Consider the following 23,041-nt stretch of genomic DNA (forward strand, 5'->3'; position numbering starts at 1 on the left):
CCATGCCCTGTAGCCAAGGAATGACTGTGCATGCTGTGAACCTTACCATCAAAGGGATATATTGCCTTGCAATGTCCTATAGCTGGTAATGGATCATCATCTTCAAACTCATCATCAAACTCACTGGGTTGCACATGTTGCTGTGGTGGGCCTCGAACCTCCTGACTGGCGTCATCCGTGTAACTGCCTTCAGGGCTATAATGCAATGATTGGAGTGTGAGGACTCCGAGGAGTTCTTAGCTCTAAAACTTGGAACATACACGTATCACAGCAAGGGAAAAATCACTCTGGGAAGGCCCATTAGTCATTTCTGCATGTACTGCAGGAGGTGATTTTCTGAAAACACTGACCTAGGAAAAGCTTTGACTGAATTCTGCTACGAAAACAAATGTAAATTCAACTATAAGCAACTGAATCTTAAGCAACAGAATCAGACAGCTTTAAAAGGCTATTTCTTGAGTGGGTGTTTTGATTACACTCACTTTTTTAATGTTACCATAATGACATGAAATGACCTCTAGAATTCAAAACCATTAAGATCTTCCTTTAGAAGGATATAAACTTTCAAGGGATAAGTAACAACCATCACCTACTGTTAACTATCAAAGAGATGTACTCATTCTAGCATAAAGGTAGTAGAGATAGAATAATGACCTCTCTCTGCCCTGTGTTACAAGGTGGTTGATATCACTGCTGTGCCGCCTGTCACTTCTGGCTGCTACTTTACCTTCAACTTCAGAGAGCCAGGCCTTAGGGAAAAAAAGACAAATATTGGTGTCAAAGAAAACTTGATTCTAAACCAGCAAAGACCATTTAATACACACACGTAATTGCATACAGCCACACACACACTGCACTGACAAGGAAAGTCTCATCATCACTTCACCTATCCCTCATGCTTAGCCCATACTCTGTAGTCTTCAGGAGAAGAATTATCTTTAAGCACATAAAAAATTCAGATTAAGTGAATATTAAGAAATTCTTCTGAAAAGTAAAACTTCTGTATCCTTCTGAACAGTGTACATCTTTCATAATGTACATCCTTAGCTAGATGAATATTCTTCAAAATATGGCACCCTACAAACATTCACATCAGAAGCACTTTCTTAAATCAGGTAGTTTCTCCAGGTGCTGCATTTCCAAACCTACAAAGCAAACTACAACTTTACCTTCATCTACATTTTCTAAGGAATTGTTTTAAAGTCTTACCTCATTCTTATGTATTTCCATCCGCAGACGATCCATGTTGCTCATAGTCTCAGTTAATTTTGGTTGCAAACTGCTTGGATCACCCATCTGGGGATTTTTTTCATAAACATCCTTCATCTTGATGAGAGCATCTCTAAAAGATACAAAACCCAACAATACTTATTACACACATCACTACTGATCCATTAAAGTTAAAATAATGCTTATGTGTACGAGCTCAAGACCCATAAGTATGGACACGATGAGCTACTGCTCCCAAACCACAACCAAGTCTTTTTCCCATTCTGTCATCTTAGTACTGCCTGCCTCTTAAGTCGTGCACAAGCACACAAGGACACCAACTATAACCTCTGCTCTATCCAGTCTCGTTACCGTTTCCCATATTGTTTGTTATACACATTTTCCTAAATACGAATAACATTCTGTTCTTAATGCACTAAGTTGCACCTCAACAACCTTGATTTTTCTATGCATTAATTTAGATACAGAGTTCCCTATGCAACATCAGGATCAAAATGTGTATTATAGCAAAGCAGAAGGAAGCAATGCTAACTGAAGTCATGTACAATAAAACATGAACCAAAAAAATGCTTTCTAAGCATTTCTAAGGATATACTAGCCCATACTAGCATACAGGGCTAGTATATCCTCTCTTAGCTTCTGATTGCTGTTGGTTTAGGTAGGGGACTTGAAAAGAAACAGAGAATCATGACAAAGCTCAAAAAAAAAATGCACTCACTTTTGGTCAGTTTCCTTCTGTAGTTCTCTGTTAAGTTCATCGATTCTCTGTTGCAGTTTCTTGCGTCTTTGTTCTGGAGGGAGGTGGCTGAAGTCTTCTAATGCAGGGCCCTGCAAGTAAAAATACTGTTAAACAAGTGACACCCACACATCTGGAGAGCCGAACTGACATACCCACACACGGACAGCATTCACTGGAAGCAGGATGGACCTTCTAAAAACCCCTACTTAACACACAGCTCTAAACCAGACCCCAACAGAAGAAATGCGCGTTCTTGCTGCCAGGTCGTAGTCATTCATTCAAGGTTCTCAATGCCTTCTGTAACAGTTGGCTTACAGATGTAGTTCAAAATTTGGAGACAATTATTTTTCTGAAAAGCTAAGCCATGTGCCTCCTATTACACCCACTGCACTTAAAGGAGATTTAGAAAGGACAGAGTTACCTAGTAAATCTAGTCAGAACAAAAATCTAAGATGAGTATGCAATAATACTGATAATATGTATATAATCGAATCTTTCTCTGGAGTGCATCTTCTATGGCGATTTGGAAGTTATGAAAAGAAAAATACTGACTATTCATTCCAAAGAACTACTCTAGTTCTCTTCTGGAAGTTCAGCAATCTGGCTAAGGAAACACATTAGATGTATTTTACCTTGGGTCAAACTACTTCATAGAAAAAGCCTTTGTAACAGCAAAACTTTGGCTTAAACTTATTAAATTTACTAATCTGATTCAAAACTTGCGCAAGTATTCCAAGACACTTTTTTTTCAGTGTCCTGAAATAATTATAAAAAGTGTTTCAGGGAGGGATAAAACCTCTTACTTTCCAAACTTATTTATATATTTGTCAAACCAAACTGGTCAAGAAGAAACTTGACAGAAACATGGCTGTTGAGATTTGACATACAGAGTCTTAGGCTCAGGTGCCAAGTTTTCACCACCCCTTCTTAAAATCCTCTTGCCCCTCAGCTTCTTGATTCTTTTGCACTTGTAAAAATCACAATCTCACTGCTTCTTAAGAAGGGACAAGACACCACAAAAGGAGGGAAATCAAGACACAATGGGTCCAAAATAAAGCAGAAGTGTTTCTGGAGAAAAAAAAAAGAATAAAATCCTTTCAGGTGCTTTTGCACACTATGAAGGAACAAGGTCAGTTAAAACTACAGCAACAATAAGAAGGACAGAGGTCTTTTTGTGAAGTTTTACTGATCTACTCAGCAAAATAACAATATTAAGGTGTGGTTTTCATTTCATAGAACAGCTTTCTAGGATTTCTAACAGTAAAGGAACATCTCCCCTGCAATTTTTTTGTTAAATCCCAAGGAATGAGTTTTGCAGTATTCAATATTTCTCCTTTAAGCCAGCTTGTAATCTTTTAATATATCTATTTGATGCTGCTTTAACAATTTTCCTGACAAAGCAAAATGACCCAGTATTTCCATCATGACCAACTGGTCAATCCTGAAATCCCGAAATTACAGATTTAGTTGCAGCCAGATGACAAGTCTAGTTGTCTTACATTAAGCATGGATGACTGAGAAGACTGCATGTATAAGTGGGACATCTGAAGATGTATTTCAGCACCTGACTTAAAGCAGTTATGATATGGAAACAGTTTCAAAAGGTTACTTTCATGCTATCTTAGCAGAAGTACAGCAGACAGATCAGCACACGGGCTTACCATCTTCACCGACCACTGCACAGTTCATTTGAAAACAGAAAGAAACGGGAAATTATTCACATGCAACGACCAGATCCTAAAAATGTATCTTTATAATATTACTTAAGATTCATAATTTCATAAAAACCACACTTCACTATGAGCACAAGAAAAGCAAAATACAATGATCAGAAACGCACTTCTGCTTTAAGAATTATTAGGTGATAATGGGTAGTTTAACTTACAAAATTCCAAACACAACTTCATTAAACTACTTTTCAATTTCAGTGTTCTGAATAATAAATACGTTAAAGAAATTCTATTGTAGGAGAAGAAACAAACACACAGCAAACACTGCACAAAATGGCAGAATTTGATGATGATGATGGACTGATCAGCCATATGCAGGTAATTTGTTAATTATAACTAACAATCCACTACCATCACTTTTACACATCTAATTTCTACAATGTATTTATTATCACTGTAGAACTACAACAAAGATATTTTTCAAGTTTAGAAGTTAGTAACTTGACTTCCTGAAAACTGCATCTGGGTCATTGCTGCTATCCTGGAAATGCTCTAGTCCAGATATAAATAAAAACATTTAAAGAGTAAGGCTTTCTCCTTACAGAAAGCAACAAAAACAGGGGATGCCGGAAGTCATATCTTGAGTCAAGCATTCACAGCATTTTGAAGACCTGCAATGCCTCCAATGACTTCAGATAATCCTTTCCAGAGAAACAGCAAGCAACTGAGCAGATATGTATCTCTGACATAATTTCTGATCCTCAGCCATTGTTAATGCTGTTGCTAGGGGCACACACACACTGAATCAGGAAAGTAAAGCGCCTCTGAATGGTACTTCGGTAAGAACTTCAGTAAAGTCCAAAGATGTAAAATAACAGAATAAACTTCTTGTTCCCTTTATAAAAGGTCTTCCATGAAAACTTCAGTGAGGTTTATATCACTGTTGACAATGCATCATTGTTGACAAAGCATCTATTCACACATTGGGTGGCAGTGAGCAAGGACCTCTTAGCAGCACTAATGCTATCTGGAAATGTTACAGTTTCAAGGGATAGGCAAGCCAGCGTGTAACAGCAGCACTAATAAAGCTAGTTACACTTGCTTACACTAACCTGTCCTATAGCTACTGTTGCTGCTTTCGGTGAACATCAGGATAGGAAAATCTACTGGGTGAAGTGCAGAATGGAGGCAGCCTGGCTTGTGATCACCAGTGCCTTGAAGTGCAGTCTTGTACTGGGCATGTTCAACAGAACAGCCAACACACTCACACATTAGCCTGACATGTGCCAATGTTAGTTCTGCGTGTCAATACCTCAAATGACATCATTTTCCAGGGATAACGTGTGGAAAACAGCATCATATACTGGCCACTAGGAAGCACTGAATCAAGATACACTGTAAAAATAAGACTGATCAATGATATAAAAAAACTATTAGAATTACAGTATCCATTTTGGTTCAAAAGGTACTCCGTGCATGATAATGTGATGTCTGCTGAAGTGCTTGCAAGGAGATCCAGAATAGATAAATGTGCATCCTGAAGGTTTACAGATATTAGCTATTTAACCCTGTGAGTTAATCCAGATTTGTAGGATACTAGTGACCCTTGCTAATTTTATGGAAATATATTCTGTATTAAATTAATTCATTTTTACAACATGAACAGCAATTAAAGGGAATTTAAGACTGAAAAACAAATTTAAAATATTGTTTAATTTTCCATTAGCATTCTGTAGTTGTTGGGAGATGATCTTTTGCTTCAGTAGGAGGTTTAAGAACTGCTGTATTACAGGTGTTGATTTGTGAACCAGGAGTCAGCACATTTACTGATCAGCAAAAGGAAGTATAGTCAAGACCTGAGCCATTTCAGCTGTCTAACCCCTCAGTGAGAACTAAAGGAAGAATGTTCTCTTAGTGACCATCACAAATTATGAGATAAATGACTCGGGGAAAGGAGAGACTGTCCTCCATAAATGCTTAAAGGAACACAAGAACCTTCTAGAAAATGGCGGTTGTAGAAAGGCTATTTCCAAGGTATGTGGAGACCTGAAAAGATGCCACAACATGATTTAAAGAAAGTTCTAAGTGTAACTCATTACACTTCAGAACAGCAGCAAAGGAGCCTCTAAATCATGACTTTACTGCAACATAGCACTGCTGTATTTCGATCTCCACGTTATGTCAGCAGTAGTCAACCATTCTTGCACATGAGACAGCGAGTCGATACTGTTCTCAGATATGAATTACATATAATTCAAAGGCATCCAACAATTTGGATCAATAAATATAATAGAACATACAGAAACTGGGCAGCCTATACTGACTGCACTGCATAACAGAGGAGTGCCAGCACATTTATCACCAGTACTATAAATGTTGCTAGGCAACCACTTAGCATTTCCCTTTGTATTGTCTCCCAAATTCTATTTGCAGAACATGCCACTATAAATTAGTAAATGAACTGATACATCTCAGAAGGTGGCATATGGCAGTAACTTGTCAATGATTTTACCCCAATGAACCTTGCATAAAAACCGAGGTATTCACCAGAAAATGCATTAAAAGTGTAATGTTTCAAAAAAAAAATCAGTATATCAAAATCTGAAGAGCACTGTGTGGTATAGCATTTGATGTATAAAAGAAGTGAAATTCCTCCTCAGTTCAGTGTCTCATCATCAGCTCCTATTATTGCAATTAAAAGCCAGCAAGTAAGACATCTGCTCTGTCAGATGGTTTTTGTGGTGAGACTGTATACCCAATAATAAATTACTGCAAAACATGTTACATGATGGTAGGAAAACATTTGTGAATGTGAACAACAATGAAGAAAGGTATCAAACACATGCTGAGCACCCTCTTTATAACACCTTTCTTTTAAGCGCAAGTATCTGGAATGCCACAAAGACTATTTCTAGTTTGTTTTTGTATTTAACCTGTTGGTAACTTCAGTGTAACATGAAACAAAGAATCCCAAAAGTGACCTGACAGGCACAGTGTTACTTTTAACAAAGCAAGCCTTATAAGGAGGGTGAAGAGCATGAGAAAAGCCACGTCACAAACACACGGCTCATAGCCCATCATGCATTTCAACTTGTTATCAAACTTACCCCTCTTTTGAGGCTTCTGAAAGAAGGAATTCTGGGCTTCCCTGTTTTTATGTCACTCATGCAATAATGCACTGGTTCAATGGAGAATATGGGATACTGGGACCCATTAGGAGTACTGGATGTGTATAAACTAGTAGGGGTTAGTGGTGGGGATTGTGGCTAATGTGGAAATAAAGAAAGCAATAAATAAGCCAAATGTTCATAGTGATTTTAAAATGAAAATTCTGTCTTACAGAAATAAAATTCCCATCTAACGCAGAAACTGTTCGTAATGTTCCAGACACATTCATATTGTAACTGCACTGGTTTTAAAGGGTTTCTGCCATGAAGTAATATTCAGAGTTACAGATTGGTGCAGATAATTAAGGAATACTCAAAAAAGCTTTGGAATCAACATTTCCAAGAGATCCTAACAAGATCCCCACGCTGCCTTTCTCTTAAAACAGGAAGTTTTGCTTTTTCCACCTTTAGTTACAGCCATTTTGGAAGCCTGTGTGTTCCTGCTCACTGTTTCTCCCTACGTTTCTATGTACCCTACCAGGTGAGCTGAAATAGAACTATTAGGTACCTCTATGGTGATGACTCCCAACAATGAGTCTATTCCATGTCTGTAGCCAAGCTGGACTGACACATGGCTGCATGGAGTTCTTAACAGATACCATTGCCAGAACTTCCTCCCCTTTCTCCCCCCCCCCCCATTTTTCAGATTCCTTCTCTTTTTGTGTCTCATACCTCTGTTTTTTTTCCCCAGTTCCATTTTTCTGTTCTATTTCCTCTGTTGCACAAATTGTTCCCTTTCCAAAAGACTTGTGTCTTTGACAACATCAAAAATAGGTAAACATATATCTCTTAAGTCAAAACCACCCATAGTTTCAGCTAAATGAAGGCCCAGAGGCCACCATGAGCACACCAGCTACAGTAAATCCCATTTTTCTATTACCTAGCTTAAGAATGTATTAGAAAACCTTTAAATAGCATCTACAATTAAATATGAAATATGTATCTCCCAATCAGTATTTTGCTCCCAGCTGCTGTTCAGTAGAGCACTTCTCCATTCTCCCCCAAAACAGGTGAAAAAAAAAAGGGACAGACTATTCCATTTCCTCCAGGTTCTTAAGGCAGAGACACGTATCATATGTATAAACATACATACATCTGTGATTCCATACAGTAAACATTAAGGCTCTCCGAGTGCCACATACAGAGGGAATAAACTGGGGAGAAGAAAGTAAGGACAGCCCTGCCACCTTTCTTCAGCTGTCATCAGACATGGGGATTTCTTATGACTACAGTAAAAGCCAAGGTCCAGACTGAAAACCAGTATTTTCATAGCTTCCCTATTCCAGATTCTCAGAGAGATGTCTTCTTGTCAAATTGAACAGGCTGATCTCACCCCTTCTGCAGCCAGATGCAATAAGTATGCTAATGCACTGATGCATTTAGACCATTATCAGTTGTTAATTAAGCTGCATGGAAAGTAAAGAGTTTTCACTTTAAGACACAGCTGCAGTTGCATAATACACTGAGGAGGCAATAAGGAATCGGCAATATCCTCTCAGTGAAAATCTGCTTTCTTGGAATACTATCAAGTGGAAAGGAAGTCCTACCACTAACAAGCTCTAAGAATAGTTTCATAAAATAAATGGCAGAAACTGACTTGGAGCACTAAAATAACCCCATATAGATTTGTAGGAATCATTAAAGTGACTCACTGATACTAATATGTATATATACACACACTATACTCCAATACTAAACAGAGACCTAGGGTAGATGCTTCACTAATCATTTATACAGCTAATACCTGTATTGATAAACTCTTCTCATAGAACAATACAAGAAAGGCATAAGGTATCTCTGCTTTGCATTTTTTCTTGAGCATGCTATTTATTATTACCTATTAAGTATTAATACCTATTAAGTAGCATTACCTATTCCCTAGAATATTTCTTCTGGGACTTTTACCTGTAAAAAACTTGGCCAGTATGTTTTATCAATGAGGCATTGTAAATTTTAGTGTTTTCAGACAAACCTCAACCTCTTATAAGCAGCAGCAGGTATAATAAGAATTTGTAGGACACTCCTATATATAAACATCTACAAAACATGACATTTAGAAAGGGGTTGCTTTCTGTAGTGTAACAGAGATCTGAAGTCTGCCCAATTTCAAAGCGCACCCCCCCCTTATTTTTCCATTCACAATTAACATCTTTCCTATGCAATGGCAGGGAGTCTTTCCAGAATCTCAGAAATGTTTCAGAAAGAGGAAGCCACTTCTATCAAATAACCATTAAAAACATGCCCAGGCACAAAGTACTGGAAGAAAAATTAGAAAACTTCTCCCAGTGACAACTTGTTTTGTAATGTGGCAAGTGTCCAACCCCAGTCAGACCTTCAAATCTCCTTGCATGTGTTTTAGAAGGCAGTGGCAGGAAAGGGGAAGGTTATTTAAAAACAGATAAATTACTGCTTCCATGCACTCTAGATCCTCACATTTTAGTTTTCCAAATAATAATTTCTTAATTGTTACCTTTGGCTTCTTTCCAAATAGCCACAGCTTTCCTTTTGATTTGCCCACTGTAGTTTTTGTATCAATTCTCATTCCCTCCTGCTTTGGTGTACTGATGGTTCCATCAGAGATAGTTCTGTAAATATTCTGACTGTAATCTTCAAATGGGAAATCTCCAGGAGGTTCAAAACCAGATTTGAAGCAGTCTATCACTAGTTGAGAGTCCTAAACACAGGACATTGAGGAGATTAAAAAGCAGAACAAGCAAACCCATCAACAACCAGAGAGGAAAAAAAAAACAAAACCAAACCAAACCAAGGAGAAGTAACTTTTCCCTTTAATTGCAGAGATGCACAGATGGGAAGATGAGAGCTCAGAATGCATGCTTCCAGAGAGATCAAGTTAAGATAATGTATGTTTCTTCTCTCAGCAGTGTTACCATGAGTGTAGATCAAAGCATACCCTGCTCTTCAGAATCCAGCAAATACTCCCCAAATATAAATCTCAAGGGTTATCCCAAATTTAAAACAGGAAATACTCTTTAGGGCCGTACTAGGACTCCACCTTCTAACATTAATACTGAAATGAAGAGAACACTAAGAAGCTAGATGTAGTAAGATTCGATAGGGAATAACCCTTATTACAAGGAAGAAGTAGTAAGTTCCAATAGTAGCAATCAAACAGGACACTGAATGCTATTTTGTTAACTGGATGCCCTTTTTTATGGTTGAATGCTACATGCTGGAAAAAACACCAACTATGCTGGTATTCTAGAATGTTTCAGGATAACTTAACAACGTGTCCAAAATCACATACAGAAAGTGTCAAAAGATCTTCAGATCACAAGAAAACAACTGCATAGGAAGAACAGACATGGAAAGTCAAAGCGACCATTTGGGCTAAAACTTAAGTCACAACACTACTAAAGGAGACAAATATTTGACAACAGAAAGATAAAAGTGGAGGCCAAGTCCATCTTTCCCCTCTCCGCAGCTTCCTTATCAGTTACATTGCTCATGCACATTTACAGGGTTGCTCAATTCTACTTACTCTGTGTTCATCAACTGATTTGGCTGCAAGGATCATCCCTTCTAAACATTTAGAGATAATGGGAATAACCTTGCGCTCAGAGTCAGCAAAGCCTTTGTAGCATTCACTGAGTTTGATAGTCCTTCTTTCATCCATTTCTTGAAGTTGCTGCAAGCACAAAATGAGATAAAAGGAAGTTTTTGTTTGCAGATTTCCCTCCACAAACCTGATGCATGCAGTCACTGTGGTCACCAGTGCAGTACAGAATCTCTCTGCCTTTCCAGTGTTTTTATTTGCTTAACAAAACAGAAATTAAGTTCAAAAACAAGTCCTTTCAGACACAGACTTAAGATGCACAGAACAGTAATTACAAAGACCTGATACTATCTGATTTATTCTTTGTTAAACAATGTGCAGTGTCTGCGGCCACCTATTTAGTTCAGAGCATTTGTTTAATGAAATAATTAAAACTACAGTAAAGAAACTGTACTAATTTCTACATATCCTCACTCTTATTTGAGTTCCAAATAAATTCTGTCTGGTGATAACACCTCTATCTTGCTTTTTATTTTTATACTTCCCAATATGTACTAACAATTAGAAAATTACGACACATCAGACACGTTAAAATTATGTGATTCAGACATGCTCTTTGATTTGAAATACAAACCATTTCCTTTAGAAGTGTGCAAGAAAATAAAGAAAAATACCATTACATAAGATTTATAATAAAAGTCTACTGGAACAGAACAAAAAAGTGCAAATGGAAGAGAAACACTATTTTGAGTATTTCTCATCATAAAAACCCTGGACCCTTCCCCTAGTAAAAGGTGGGGAAAAAAAAAAACCAAAAGAAAACAGAAAGCAATAGCACATGTATCAACAGGTTATAAAAAAATGGGATAACAGGCTGGATCTTTCCTGTATCTGCTCTAGCAATGGCAGATGTCTCAAATAGCATCCAATTTCAGCTCTCCAAAACAAAGCAACAACCCAGTCATAAGAAATCCCTCTCTTAGGGTTCTCCCACAGAATGTTATCAAATACCTGCAAGGAAATAATAAAGATGTAGTCCCAAGAGGGAGCAGGACTAGGCCTTTCTGCTCGTACTGGAGGTTTAAAAAGCCCTAAGTAATATCTTACAACAATAATGGATTTTAACCCTGGAGAAATAAAGGCAATAAACCAAAACCTTGGCCCAAGCTACAAACGAAGATGATCACACTGTTTCTCCTGGGAGCTGACTGCAATTCCTCCCTCAGCGTGCTAATGATACATGTACTGCAGTGCTGCCTAACAGTTCAAATACTAGAAAATTCTTTCATAAGCCAAGATCATTTTCTCCTGTGAATCCTAGACCTTCTAAGTAAGTGTTTTTCAAAACTATGAACTCCTTTGTGCTTCTGGAACATATCAAGCACTGTTACCTTGGTGCACCCTTGAATAAAGTATTTTCACTTTACTTTTCCTCACTCTATGTCTTAGTGTCAGTTTCTACAGTCATAGTATCCCCCAAACGGTTGAATGTCAATGCCAACACATTTCGGAACTCTCCTTCACCTGACACCCCAAACTGCTTTAAACGAGTTTTGAAAGGTCTCTGACTTTGAAAGAATCTTAAAAGAAAAAACCTAACAGTTACATGAAGCACCTTAAGAAATCTCCTTTTTAGGTACAAAGTATTGAGCCATTTGCGCTTTGAGGGTTCTTTTATTATTTAGAGAATTCTGTCAATTGCTGGTAACACAGATGAAGCAGTGACAGGGGGGAGTAGTTCTGCCCCCGATCCACCCATTTTATACCTGCATATGACATATATTAAAGCACACAGTCACCAATACCTATATGCTTTCCTCTATCTCTGCCAGAGTCAAGTCATTCACAAACACACAAATATCAAGAGAACTAATTATCAGGGCTTACTGAAGTGACAATTTTAAAAGTTTGCTCTCACCTAGATGCCTCAAATGTTTATTTTGCCATACCTCTTCAGCAGTCTTTAAACAAAGAGGCCATAAAATAGAAAGACTTCATAGAAAAATGCAAAAGTATTTTCATTACAAGTCTTAGCATAATTACTGTAAGCAGTGTCTCATGATAAAACACAGGTTGCATCAAGATTCTGCTCATTTCTTGATAAAAGTGATCCACTAACACCTCCCCCCCCAATAAAGTTCTGGATTTTAAAATCTACTTCTCCTTTAAAAGGCCAAACCTACTTTCTTACCTTATAAATCTGAGGAATGACGATGTAGTAGTGTTTGTGCTGCTCTCCATTAAAATTCTGTAGTTGCGCAGCATACTCATTTTTGTTTTCATCAGCCATATGTGTGCGCAGGTTTAACTGTTGCTTAGCCTGGGAGGGAAGTGTTATCAGTTCAAACATGTCTTGTGTTTTTCAATTACCTATAGCATTATTTTATTTTACTAACTATGCAAAAGCACAAGTCATCAAAACTGACATCCTTATAACTGAAATAGAAAGCACATCAGACTTCATCTATACCGACAATCTAATTGCTATACATGATACATAGCAATGATCATTTTAGCCCCCTTAGCCAAGTTGCTTAAACATGTATCCTAAAAAAAACACAGAAGGGACTGAACATGCATATCACAAGATATCAAATGCCACTAAGCCTCTGGTATGTGTTGAGATTACATTATCTCAAGAGCCTCACCTTGAGACTAATGAAACATACTCCCTGTCTGTGCTCTTTCACTTTACTGGAACGTTGATTTTGCACATAATATGCAAGCATATTGTATACACAATTCTATATTCAAGTCAAAAAATGTTGTTCCACCCCCGATGATAAACAGGCAAATAAAGTATTTTTAGAATAAAGAGAGTAAAGAAACAGCACCGCTCTCACCTTCTCAACATCAGCTTTTGTCGCATTAGTGTCGTTGTCCAGTCTTTCGTAGCTTTGTTGTGCCTTCTCTGCCTCCCTGCATTCTCTCTCAAATTTCTTTTTGCTCTACAAAGGTCACAGATTTATTGCTTCAACAGCCACTATCCACCCCCTCTTGGCTTTGTACAGTAATTCTGAATTCTAAGTATCAAACCTTCCAAATAAATATCTGAAATCTACTAACAAGTCTCAAACCTTTTCAACTTTTCTATTTCAAACTTACTTCCTTGAAACACCAGCAAGGAAACAAGTGTAATGATACTACAAAATATCAAATAATCAGAATACGGAACAATCTGTTAGAAAAATCCACAGATTATTATAAACAAGCAAGTCCACTTTTATAGCCTGATTTCAATAATCTAGATAAGGGGGGGGGGGGAGGCAAAAAAACCCTTAAACTTGGGCTTGCCTGAGTAAAATTCTCAAGTTCCCTTCTTCAGTGATCAATTTTACTTGAATTAAACTAAATTACTTTTCAGGTAGCCTGAAGGATTCATGTACATCACAAGTCCTTAGCATATCCATCATCATCAGTATTCATACCAAGTGGCATAGCTGTAAGCAGCACAGATAACAGCATTCAAGGAACTTGATGTTCAACATATCCGGCTGTTGTCAAGACAACTGCTGTAGGAAAAACTATTGCAGCTCAAGAAGCTGGTATCTCTAGAGACAAACCAGCAACAGAGCCTGTGTGAGTGCTGCTCTCCTGCTTTAAGGCCAAGTCAGGCAGCAGAGGTTAATGTGTCCCTTAAAGGCTGTATGCATTAAAAAGACTGATTTTGCACTCAAGTAAATACATTGCACACAACACAACTGATAGATTGAAATGAAAACTACCACATCTGCTTTTACTCCGATCCTCTGACCATGAATTAAACTCTGGCATGACACTGAAGCAAGACATTGCCTGTCTGGGTCTACAACAACAAAACAGAAACACACCTCTCCAGTATTGCTTCACAATCTGGATTAAAGATAGAAGAAATATCTAAAGACACAGAACCAGCAGAACATCAGAATGCATCTTGAAAACACTTGCTTGAATCTTTTATTTCCATATCTTTAAAAGAATGTCTCTCAAGAAAAAGGAGCTGACAACCTGTTCTAGAGACTTTTGCTTCCTGTTTTTCTCTGTTAAAAGTAATTCTCCCTCCTGAGGGTATGATAGTCAATAGCAATATTCTTGATTAGACCTCATGTAACAAGCCTATACAGTGACTTAAGGTTTTATCTTCATATAAATACACTGTCATTATTAATGTCTCTCTAAAAAAAGTAGCCTGTGAAGAAGCAACCAAAGTCATCTGTGCCTATGTTAAAACCAGATTCCTTTAGGCTGGACAAAAGCCAAGGCTTCACTCGAACACATGCAGCAGAAGCTGTTTACAGATCTTTTTTAAACGGGGAACTACAAATATATTGAACTGTATTTTGGATGTTACTAAGTTTGATTGGGACATTCAGTAATACAGCTAAGCATTGAAGTCTAAGCAAGACACATGACAACAATCCATTAACAGACTGTATATTATTAACTTGAACAGGAAAAAAAACACGCACAACAAAACGCAAACTCACATTATCCATCTGTTTCCAGCACATGTCCAAATACTGCTGAGCCTTTCGCCCTTCCTGAAGATGCTAAAAATACCACAGATAAGTTTACTTTACGTACCTTTTTTATAGTATTACTTAGTCCCTGCTCTAGTTGACACACTATGACATGCAGCATCTCCCACAAATTACCAGTACTCTCTGGAAGACATTACTAATCATGTAATAACAGTATCACAAGTGAAAATTACATGGCAAAAACACTGCTTATTAGCACTGTCTCTCAAGATCTTAATTTCCGAGTTTGTAAATGTAGTAAACCACTACATAAAAATACTGAGTGACTTCACATGTGTGTTTTATAAATTACAAAACCTACTTATTGCCAAAGTCATTAACTTGGGTAAACAAACACATCAAGTCAATAAAAGACATTCAGTTTGATATCCACTGAAAATACAGAAATTACCATTTTCCTCTCAGTTTTTAGATCATGAGAGTATCTCATCAATTCTCCATACACTCTGTGTCCCATTTCTTCTGCAACTACTTCTCGTTGTCCAGCATAGTCATTCAACTCATTAAGGATGTTAAAAAATGCGATACATGATGTAAACCTGATGGTAAGCACACACACACAAACACACATATACAGAAAGTGAGACAGTTTAAATGGAATTCTTTTATTACAGTCTGTACTCCTAATTAAATAAATCCAAAGAAACCCCCATACATATTTTACAATAAACCTCATCTTAATGGTAACTAAATTACAGTACAAACGTAAGTTGGGAAAGCCTATGTTAAGCCTAACATGTACTGTATGTTGCAATACCTCTTCAAACACATTTTATAAGAGTATGGGTTATTGTGGATGGAAAAGAAAGAAGAAGAATACTACCTGGAAAGCCCTGTAGTATACTGTAGTATCTCCTAAGCTGCCAACACAGAGGCCTGAGCCTGGGAACGGATACATACATCCCTAGGCTCGGAGGCTGAACTTGCAGCAGAGATGATGTGCTTGGTAGTCTTGAGGGTGGAACATGCCAATCATACCACTCATATGCATCCCGATGGATGATCTACAGAACAAGCTTTGCTATCAGCTCTGGAGACAGCTGCCTGTTTGCCTGCCCACCTCTTGGCTGGAAGTAAGGTGCCACTATGGCTGGCACTGAAAAGGGGGGGGAAGAGGAGGGGCAAAGGGTAGAAAGTGTGTGTGGAAAGGAAAAAAGAAAAACAAACACAGGCACCACATTAAAATATACATCTTTTTCTCTTTTAACTGTGGAATACTGCCATATCCATAGGCTTGGCTCTGGGGAATTCAAATGCCATCCTAGCACTAGAAATACTATTCCCTATGGTCCCAGGGTCTTTAAATAGCCAAAAGAGGAAACCCAAGTGTGAATTCTCAGGCACTCTGCACATCATGTGCTCTGGTTGCAACCTGAAAATTGCCCATTTCTTTACTTCCCAAGAGTCACCTCTAAAGAAAAAAAAAAGTACTGTGTATTTTCTAAATGAATAAAAAAAAGTCTCTTGGAATGAAGAGCACAACAAGCACAAACAAGCATAAATAATCAAAAGTAGTTTAGCACAAATTGCTCCTCCACATTCACTTACTTTATCTCTGGAATCAAAACAAGCCAGCAGTTGAAGGACTCTGGTCAAAAACATGCTGATTTTATGTACACTCAAGTCTCAACGTGCAAATGCACAGCTAAATTCATATTGCCATATGCACTGAAAAACTCTACCAAACTGAGCAAAAAACACAGCCTAAATGCCACATCATTGGTTTTGTATTAAAAAAATACTTAACTGCTTTTCTACAAAAACAATACTAGACTGTACATAGCACACTGAGCTACTGCATTTCACACCTCCAGCTAGCTTAAGATCTATTTGGAACAGAGCAAGCACAACCTGACATATTTACTGCTTTAAAATACGAATGTAAGTAAACTCAGGTCATGCTTAAGGATTAGCAAAGAACTGTAAAAAGCCAAGCAGAAGTCTTTGTCTTAGTCAACTAAATACTTTGTCTTAAAAAAGAAAAACCCCACAATTCCTCCCCCCAAAACCAATAAATACTAAACACAAGAAGCCCCCACAAAACAGAAACAAACAAACAAAAAAGAAACAAAAACCACACACCAGGGAAGAAAAAAAAAAACAAAAAACAAAAAACCAAACAAACCCCAAACAAAAAACAAAACACAAAAAACCCCACAAAAATCCCACAAATCAATGAAACAATCCCTAAGACAAAACCAAGGAAACAAACAAAAAAGAAACCAAAAAGCCCCAACAGACCCCCACCCTGACACAAACCACCACCACCACCAAAAAACCTGAAACAAAAAAAAGGGAAAAAAAAACCCAAACAAAAAAATCCCAAACCACAAATTAAAAAAAACACAAAAACCCCCAAAAAGAACCCAAACCACAAACCCCCCAAAGAAATTAAAAACAAAAAAAAAACCAACCCAAAATCCCACCCCCCCCCCCAAAGCGAACAAAAAACCCAAACAAACAGAAAGAAAAAAAATTACACACACACACAAAAACCCAACCAATAAACCAGAAAAAAGCCCACCCCAAAGCAAACCAAACATCAAACACTGGAAAAAAAAAAAACCACGTTGAAACAAAACAAAAAAAAACGAAAAGAAAAAGGGGGGCAACAACAAAAAACAGAACCCAAAACAATACAAAAAAACCAAACAAACAAAAAGAAAACAAAACCCCCCAAAAAAATCAAACACCTCCCCCTGAAACAAACAGACAAACCAAAAAAAAAAACCACCCCCCACCCACCCGACCCATGGGCAGAGAGAGGAGGAAACACCCAAAACAAAACAAAAAAGAAAACAACCCTGAACACCAAACCCTTCCCCTGAAACAAAAAAAAAAAAAATGCACCCACACAAAAAAAAAACCAAACAAGAAAACCCCCAAAACACCATCTGCCCCCCAATGCCCCCCCCAAAAGAGCACAGAACACTCATTCTTAAGCATAGACCTTGCAATGCACATTTTTACCTGGGTTCCTCATCTTTGGGCGAGCGTTTAGGGCAGTACTTCTTAACCAGATTTCTGTAAGGAAGAACAAACCAAAGACGCTATTTCAGGGTCTCTCTTGAGAAGACACTCACACACACAGACACTGAAAACTGCAAATAGATCATTTAATTTCCATGACTTCAAGGAACAAATCTATTCCCTCCGTCATGTTACAAGGGTCCTTTAGATAATACAAGGCAAAAATTTGGCACTGTAAACACTTTAAATCACTGACCCAGAACAACACATTTATAAGTATTTTGAAACCTCTATTGCAGAGTGACAAGACATAAAATTATGAGTTCTTTATTTACCATCCTTTTCTCATACACCAAAACAAGCCAGCAAGCTAGCAAACAGAAAAAACCCGAATACACGATCACTGTGTAACACACAGAGAGCACACACCGTATGCTTACACCCATGAGCACAAAATTCCATGCCTGAATTAAGCTTTACATGTACATTGAGGACAAAGGTTTTAACCACAGTATCTGCACATCTTCAAGTAGGCTATTTCCAGAACAGAAGAGGCAACATCTGTTTTCAGGAATAATTGGAAAATACCAGATTTTCAGAGACAAAGCAAATCTCTAGAAGATGCTCCACAGAACTAGCATCTACACAGTGTCACAGTCTCAGAAAACCGACAGAAACTCATCTGCTTATCATACAAATGCAGAAAGGGCACCTTAAGAAATACACAAATGGCATCACCTGCTCTACCCTAAAGCATAAATAACACAGGTACATATAACACCGCTTAAACAAACAACTGCAAACTACTTGCAGTTACAGAGACTGTTACAAATGTCACAAATCCTGTGAACAGGAATAGAAGCAGCACAATTTTACAAACAGGAGGAGTAAGAGGAACGTCCAGTGACTTTCTGAATTCTTATCTTCTATGTCAAACTTGGCTTTAAAACCCAGTTACTGTAGCACAGCATTCTGCCCTGACTTACAATACTGCTTCTCTGACAGGAATGAGCTCTTTCAAAATTCCTGAAATTCAAAACATATGTTATCAAACTTGGAAAAAAAAAAAATCCAGCTTTTTAGAAGCTGGATGCTCGTAACTCCAATTGGCGCCATTCTTTATTCTAGCAGTTTTAAGAATTGTCAGGTTTTTCCAAGAAACTGAAAATCAGAACTCTATCACCATTCTCTCCCTGTGTTTGTCATGTTACAACAAATACAGAATCCAGTTTTGTACAAAAGAAAAACAGGTAAGAGACACTGGGGTCTTCTCCAAAGACCATGCTCAGTCCTGAAGTATGTACCAAAACATGAGCAGGGAATTAGTGTGGAAATAGCAAGTTCAGACCCTTTGTGTCTTTTCATGCCCTTAGAAATCACAACTAGAAAGAACAACCATTATAAGGCAGTCGAATCCTTTTATATCAATGTGTATTAGCAGACAGGATAACTCCTTAAGAATTCTCTGCAAATTCAGAACTTTCTCACTGGAGGCTCTTCGCTATCACCAGAATCCACTGCCTCTTGTAACGTTCTAATTGGTAGAGATTAAGCAGACATTTTGATTGGAAAATGCCTAAACCCAAGGAGGAAAAAAATAATAGTCTTCTTTGGTAACATCATTCCCATGTTTCCTTTTCCCTTACATTTCCACTTTGCTCCTCAGTGCTTACTTACGAATGGGAAACTCCCAAAATTTATCCTATTCAGAAGGTGAAATGCATAATAAGCACACAATGCTGTAAGCTAAGCAACCACACATGAGTCTTTTCAAAGGAAGATTTTCAGAGGTGTTGAAAAGGAGAGAACTGGAGAGGATTTACTGACATGCGGATTTCTGTAAGGAGTTTCATGGTATAATGTTACTTTTTATTACTTCTAGGAAGACAAAATACTTTATAATCCTTTCTCCAACAAAAAGTCAGTTTCAGTCATCTTAGTCTAATCATCTACCTTAGGATCACACAAACATAGTTTTGAGGCACTGTGTGATCAAGATTCAATAACAGCACATGGTACTACAATCAAAGTCAGCACAAAACGACAAGTAAATGCAGAATTTAAAGCTCAAAGAGAAAGACGTCGTTCACATGAACAATGAAGCGTAAATGGCTTTCCAAGAAGCAAACAGCAGCACTTGGAAAAACCAAAGAAATCAGATTTAATCTTTGAAAGAACACCAGCTGGAACACAGCAGGTATGACTGTGGATCTGAAGAGTAAGCATCATTTCAAAGAGGAGGCAGTTGACATTTCAAGGGGGCATAACATTTTTTTTAACATTTTTATCTAAATGTGTGCCTAATCCTTAAGATCTAAATATGGATCTGGTCTAGTTTAGAAGAAAACTGCAGCAGTAATCGCAGACAGTCAGAACTAAATCAAATCCAAGAGCTAAACTGCTCTATACTTCCTTACAAAAGTCAATCGATGACACTTTAATCCTCTCTGGAAGTTATAATTTAAACTTCTACCATACTTTGTCTTACAGACATCTGGAAGCAGCTTTCATACAGGACTAACTACATGCAATTGTGCTGCTCCTGGAATTTCACCAACCTCTCTTCTCTGTATAAATTGGTCTGAGATCAAGACCAGTGAGACAGCAGCCTGGACGATATTACTTTCTGGACTATATGACTGTCAAGAAGCACAACCTCAGTCATGTAGATGTAAGTTCCAAAAAAGCACCCTAGTTAATAAACTAAAATTAGTTGTAGTCATGTACATAAAACTTAGAATCACATAATAGTTAGGGTTGGAAAGGACCTTAAGATCATCTAGTTCCAACCCCCCTGCCACTTCTACATAAAATTATAGCCATTTGTACAAAATGGTGTTTATCATCTCAAACCTAAGTTTTCTTCAGTCAATTAATATGAAAGTAAAGAATGGAAGCAGCAGCATCAATATGGTACAATCTGTATTAAGGTAGCAGCTCAGGTACTGTAGCATCTGCTCATATTAAACTTCTACGGCCTCTGCATTACATTGTAAATGAGCCTGGGAACAAACTCTGAAGTCTGCTTGCATAAGTTACTAAAACAATGCACTAGTACTTAAAGGCATTTCATATTTATACATAAAGAAATACTTTTATTAGGGTTCTGATGGCTTCAGAGATTGCAGATCAGTATTATGGACTGCATGAAAACAATGTCATCAGAAAATGTTTTAACTGAAGAGATGAATCTTGGAGTTCACAAAGCTGAATACCCTTGGAGCTATTAAGAATACGTGTGTTTTGACTTGCAGAAACATCATTATAAGAACCCTGCCACATCCATACCTGCATAATATCCAGCAGTGTAAATTTTAAGTGCCAATCAAAGGAAGAAAGATTTGATAAATGAACACACATGGTGGTAATTTGTGTCCCCAACTTCACATCTGAGCTTACACCCATTTTCAATTATGTTTCCAAGACTTCATAGAAAAAAATAGTCACTATGTCTCAATGTGACCAGACAGATTCATAGATTAGTGTATTTAGAAAAACACGTTTGTATACAACAGTGTGCAGAAGGAACATGAAAAATACATTTGCTCAGATTAATCAGACATCTCCAGAGATCACTACATACAATTTCAAAGGGAAACACTCTAACAGTTCTGAAACAATCATTGCTGTTTCATTTAAACTGACAACAGAGAAGATGACTAAATTCAGAAGTCATATTCTGCAAGGTAGTTTCATCTGTAACTGCAGGTCTAACTTGTATTACTGCCTAGCATCACAGGAAGGGGTCTTCTCAAGTGTCCTAATGCTTCAGACAGCACAAAAAGGGAGTCAACCTCTAGAATGAATTTGCGTGTGATGATGTGGAAATAAAGAAAACAGACCTTCACCTCATGCCTTTTAGCAGCAATGCTCATCAAGAGCAGCATCTGATCATTCAGTTAACCAAATTCAGACAAGAGCCCAGTAATTTGGCACATAAAAGCCTATTTTTCCAGTATAAAACAACAAACAGTCATATAGTTAAAATGAAATCCGTTCATCTACAATGTATACTGCAACATGTTTGCCCTGATTCACATCTCCATAACTCCGTAATAGCAACCTGCGCAATCCTCGGGGTATCCCAACGCATTAGTTGAGACCTAAGCTATGCAAAAGTTCAGATTCTCCTTAGGTTAGCTCAAAAATGAAATCACAGTTGCTTTTTCTCAGAGCAAAGTATATTGCAGGCAAAGCCAGGACAAGCTCTCCAGACAGTTCTTTTTCTCCTCTGTAGACACTTAAGGAGTCCTCAGCAGTTTCAATTTTTCTCACAGCTCTTCTCAGTATCAAAAACTGTCTATCAAAGAGCAGCAAGGGATTACTTGCAACCCTAACCCAGCATTTGGACAGGATTCTCAAGTTGCCATTTCTGGAATTACTCTGCAACCCTAAACCATAATAACTGCATATAATAAGAACATAGTAAGTTCACCCAAGCAGTTCCTCATACGCTGTACATGCATAACTTGTTACCTACAGGAGTCTTGGAACAGATGTTGCACCTGGGAAAGCCTCATCACTAAGTTGTGGCAATATACAAAACCAGCAGTTATCAAAATGCAAGGGTATATATACACCAAGTGAATGTGAATTTCTGCCAGGACACAGATTCTGACTTGTGGTAAGCTGTTATGAACAATTCACCCAAGTTTTCATCCTTACGTCTATGAGGATAAAATCCATAAATAATCTCAACAGAATGATCATGGCCCGAGACTGAGACCAAGACTGAAGAAAAAGTACCACCATACAGCACTAGCACTACCTCCCTCATTAAACTTGTTTCTTCTTGGCCTCCCATCCAAGTACTAAGAGAGCTGCAGAACTACCAAAAAGATAACCACCCACTGTACTGTTCATACATCTGCTAAACAAGCATATAATACATCTCAGTTATAAGGGTAATTATGAATATATTCTCAACACTATTTTTCAGATTGCATTTCATTACAAAAGGAAAGAAAATTATGATAAACTAGAAATTCCTATCAGAGATATTAGTATCTATCTCACTTTAATGCTGCCAGCATTAAAGTTCACCAGAACCATAATCCATCCCCAAGATCTTCTGTCTCAGAACTCCTCAGGAGCAAGCTGCAGGACAGCTAACTCTTCTAGAGGTGAAGAATTTTGCTTGATCTCAGTGTGCCCCTGGGGTCTCAAAACTGTTTTACATGGCTGAAAACAGCGAGTGTCCTCCAGAGCAATGATGGCTGAAATCACATCAC

The 23,041-nt window shown here is 37.8% G+C and overlaps 1 protein-coding gene across 3 annotated transcripts in view; it reads right to left on the reverse strand.

Annotated features, from left to right (window-relative positions):
• FNBP1L (formin binding protein 1 like) overlaps positions 1-23,041 on the reverse strand; it is a 58,240-nt gene that overhangs the window by 3,811 nt on the left and 31,388 nt on the right. For 2 of the 3 annotated variants that reach the window (XM_061465497.1, XM_061465496.1), the window contains exons 3-15: positions 17,811-17,864; positions 15,232-15,379; positions 14,787-14,849; positions 13,164-13,268; positions 12,512-12,640; positions 10,306-10,452; positions 9,277-9,480; positions 6,747-6,905; positions 3,631-3,645; positions 1,949-2,058; positions 1,210-1,342; positions 655-749; positions 47-195 (exon numbers count right to left, since the gene is read on the reverse strand). In XM_061465497.1, the coding sequence (XP_061321481.1) occupies positions 47-195; positions 655-749; positions 1,210-1,342; positions 1,949-2,058; positions 3,631-3,645; positions 6,747-6,905; positions 9,277-9,480; positions 10,306-10,452; positions 12,512-12,640; positions 13,164-13,268; positions 14,787-14,849; positions 15,232-15,379; positions 17,811-17,864 (1,511 nt within the window). The remainder of the gene's footprint in view (positions 1-46; positions 196-654; positions 750-1,209; positions 1,343-1,948; positions 2,059-3,630; positions 3,646-6,746; positions 6,906-9,276; positions 9,481-10,305; positions 10,453-12,511; positions 12,641-13,163; positions 13,269-14,786; positions 14,850-15,231; positions 15,380-17,810; positions 17,865-23,041) is intronic. The other variant, XM_061465498.1, reaches the window with a different exon arrangement.

Source organism: Pezoporus flaviventris, unplaced genomic scaffold (genome assembly GCF_033815535.1).
Source record: "Pezoporus flaviventris isolate CSIRO_AGI_PZ_B2104156 unplaced genomic scaffold, CSIRO_AGI_Pfla_v1 ptg000040l, whole genome shotgun sequence".
Taxonomy (NCBI): Eukaryota; Metazoa; Chordata; class Aves; order Psittaciformes; family Psittacidae; genus Pezoporus; species Pezoporus flaviventris.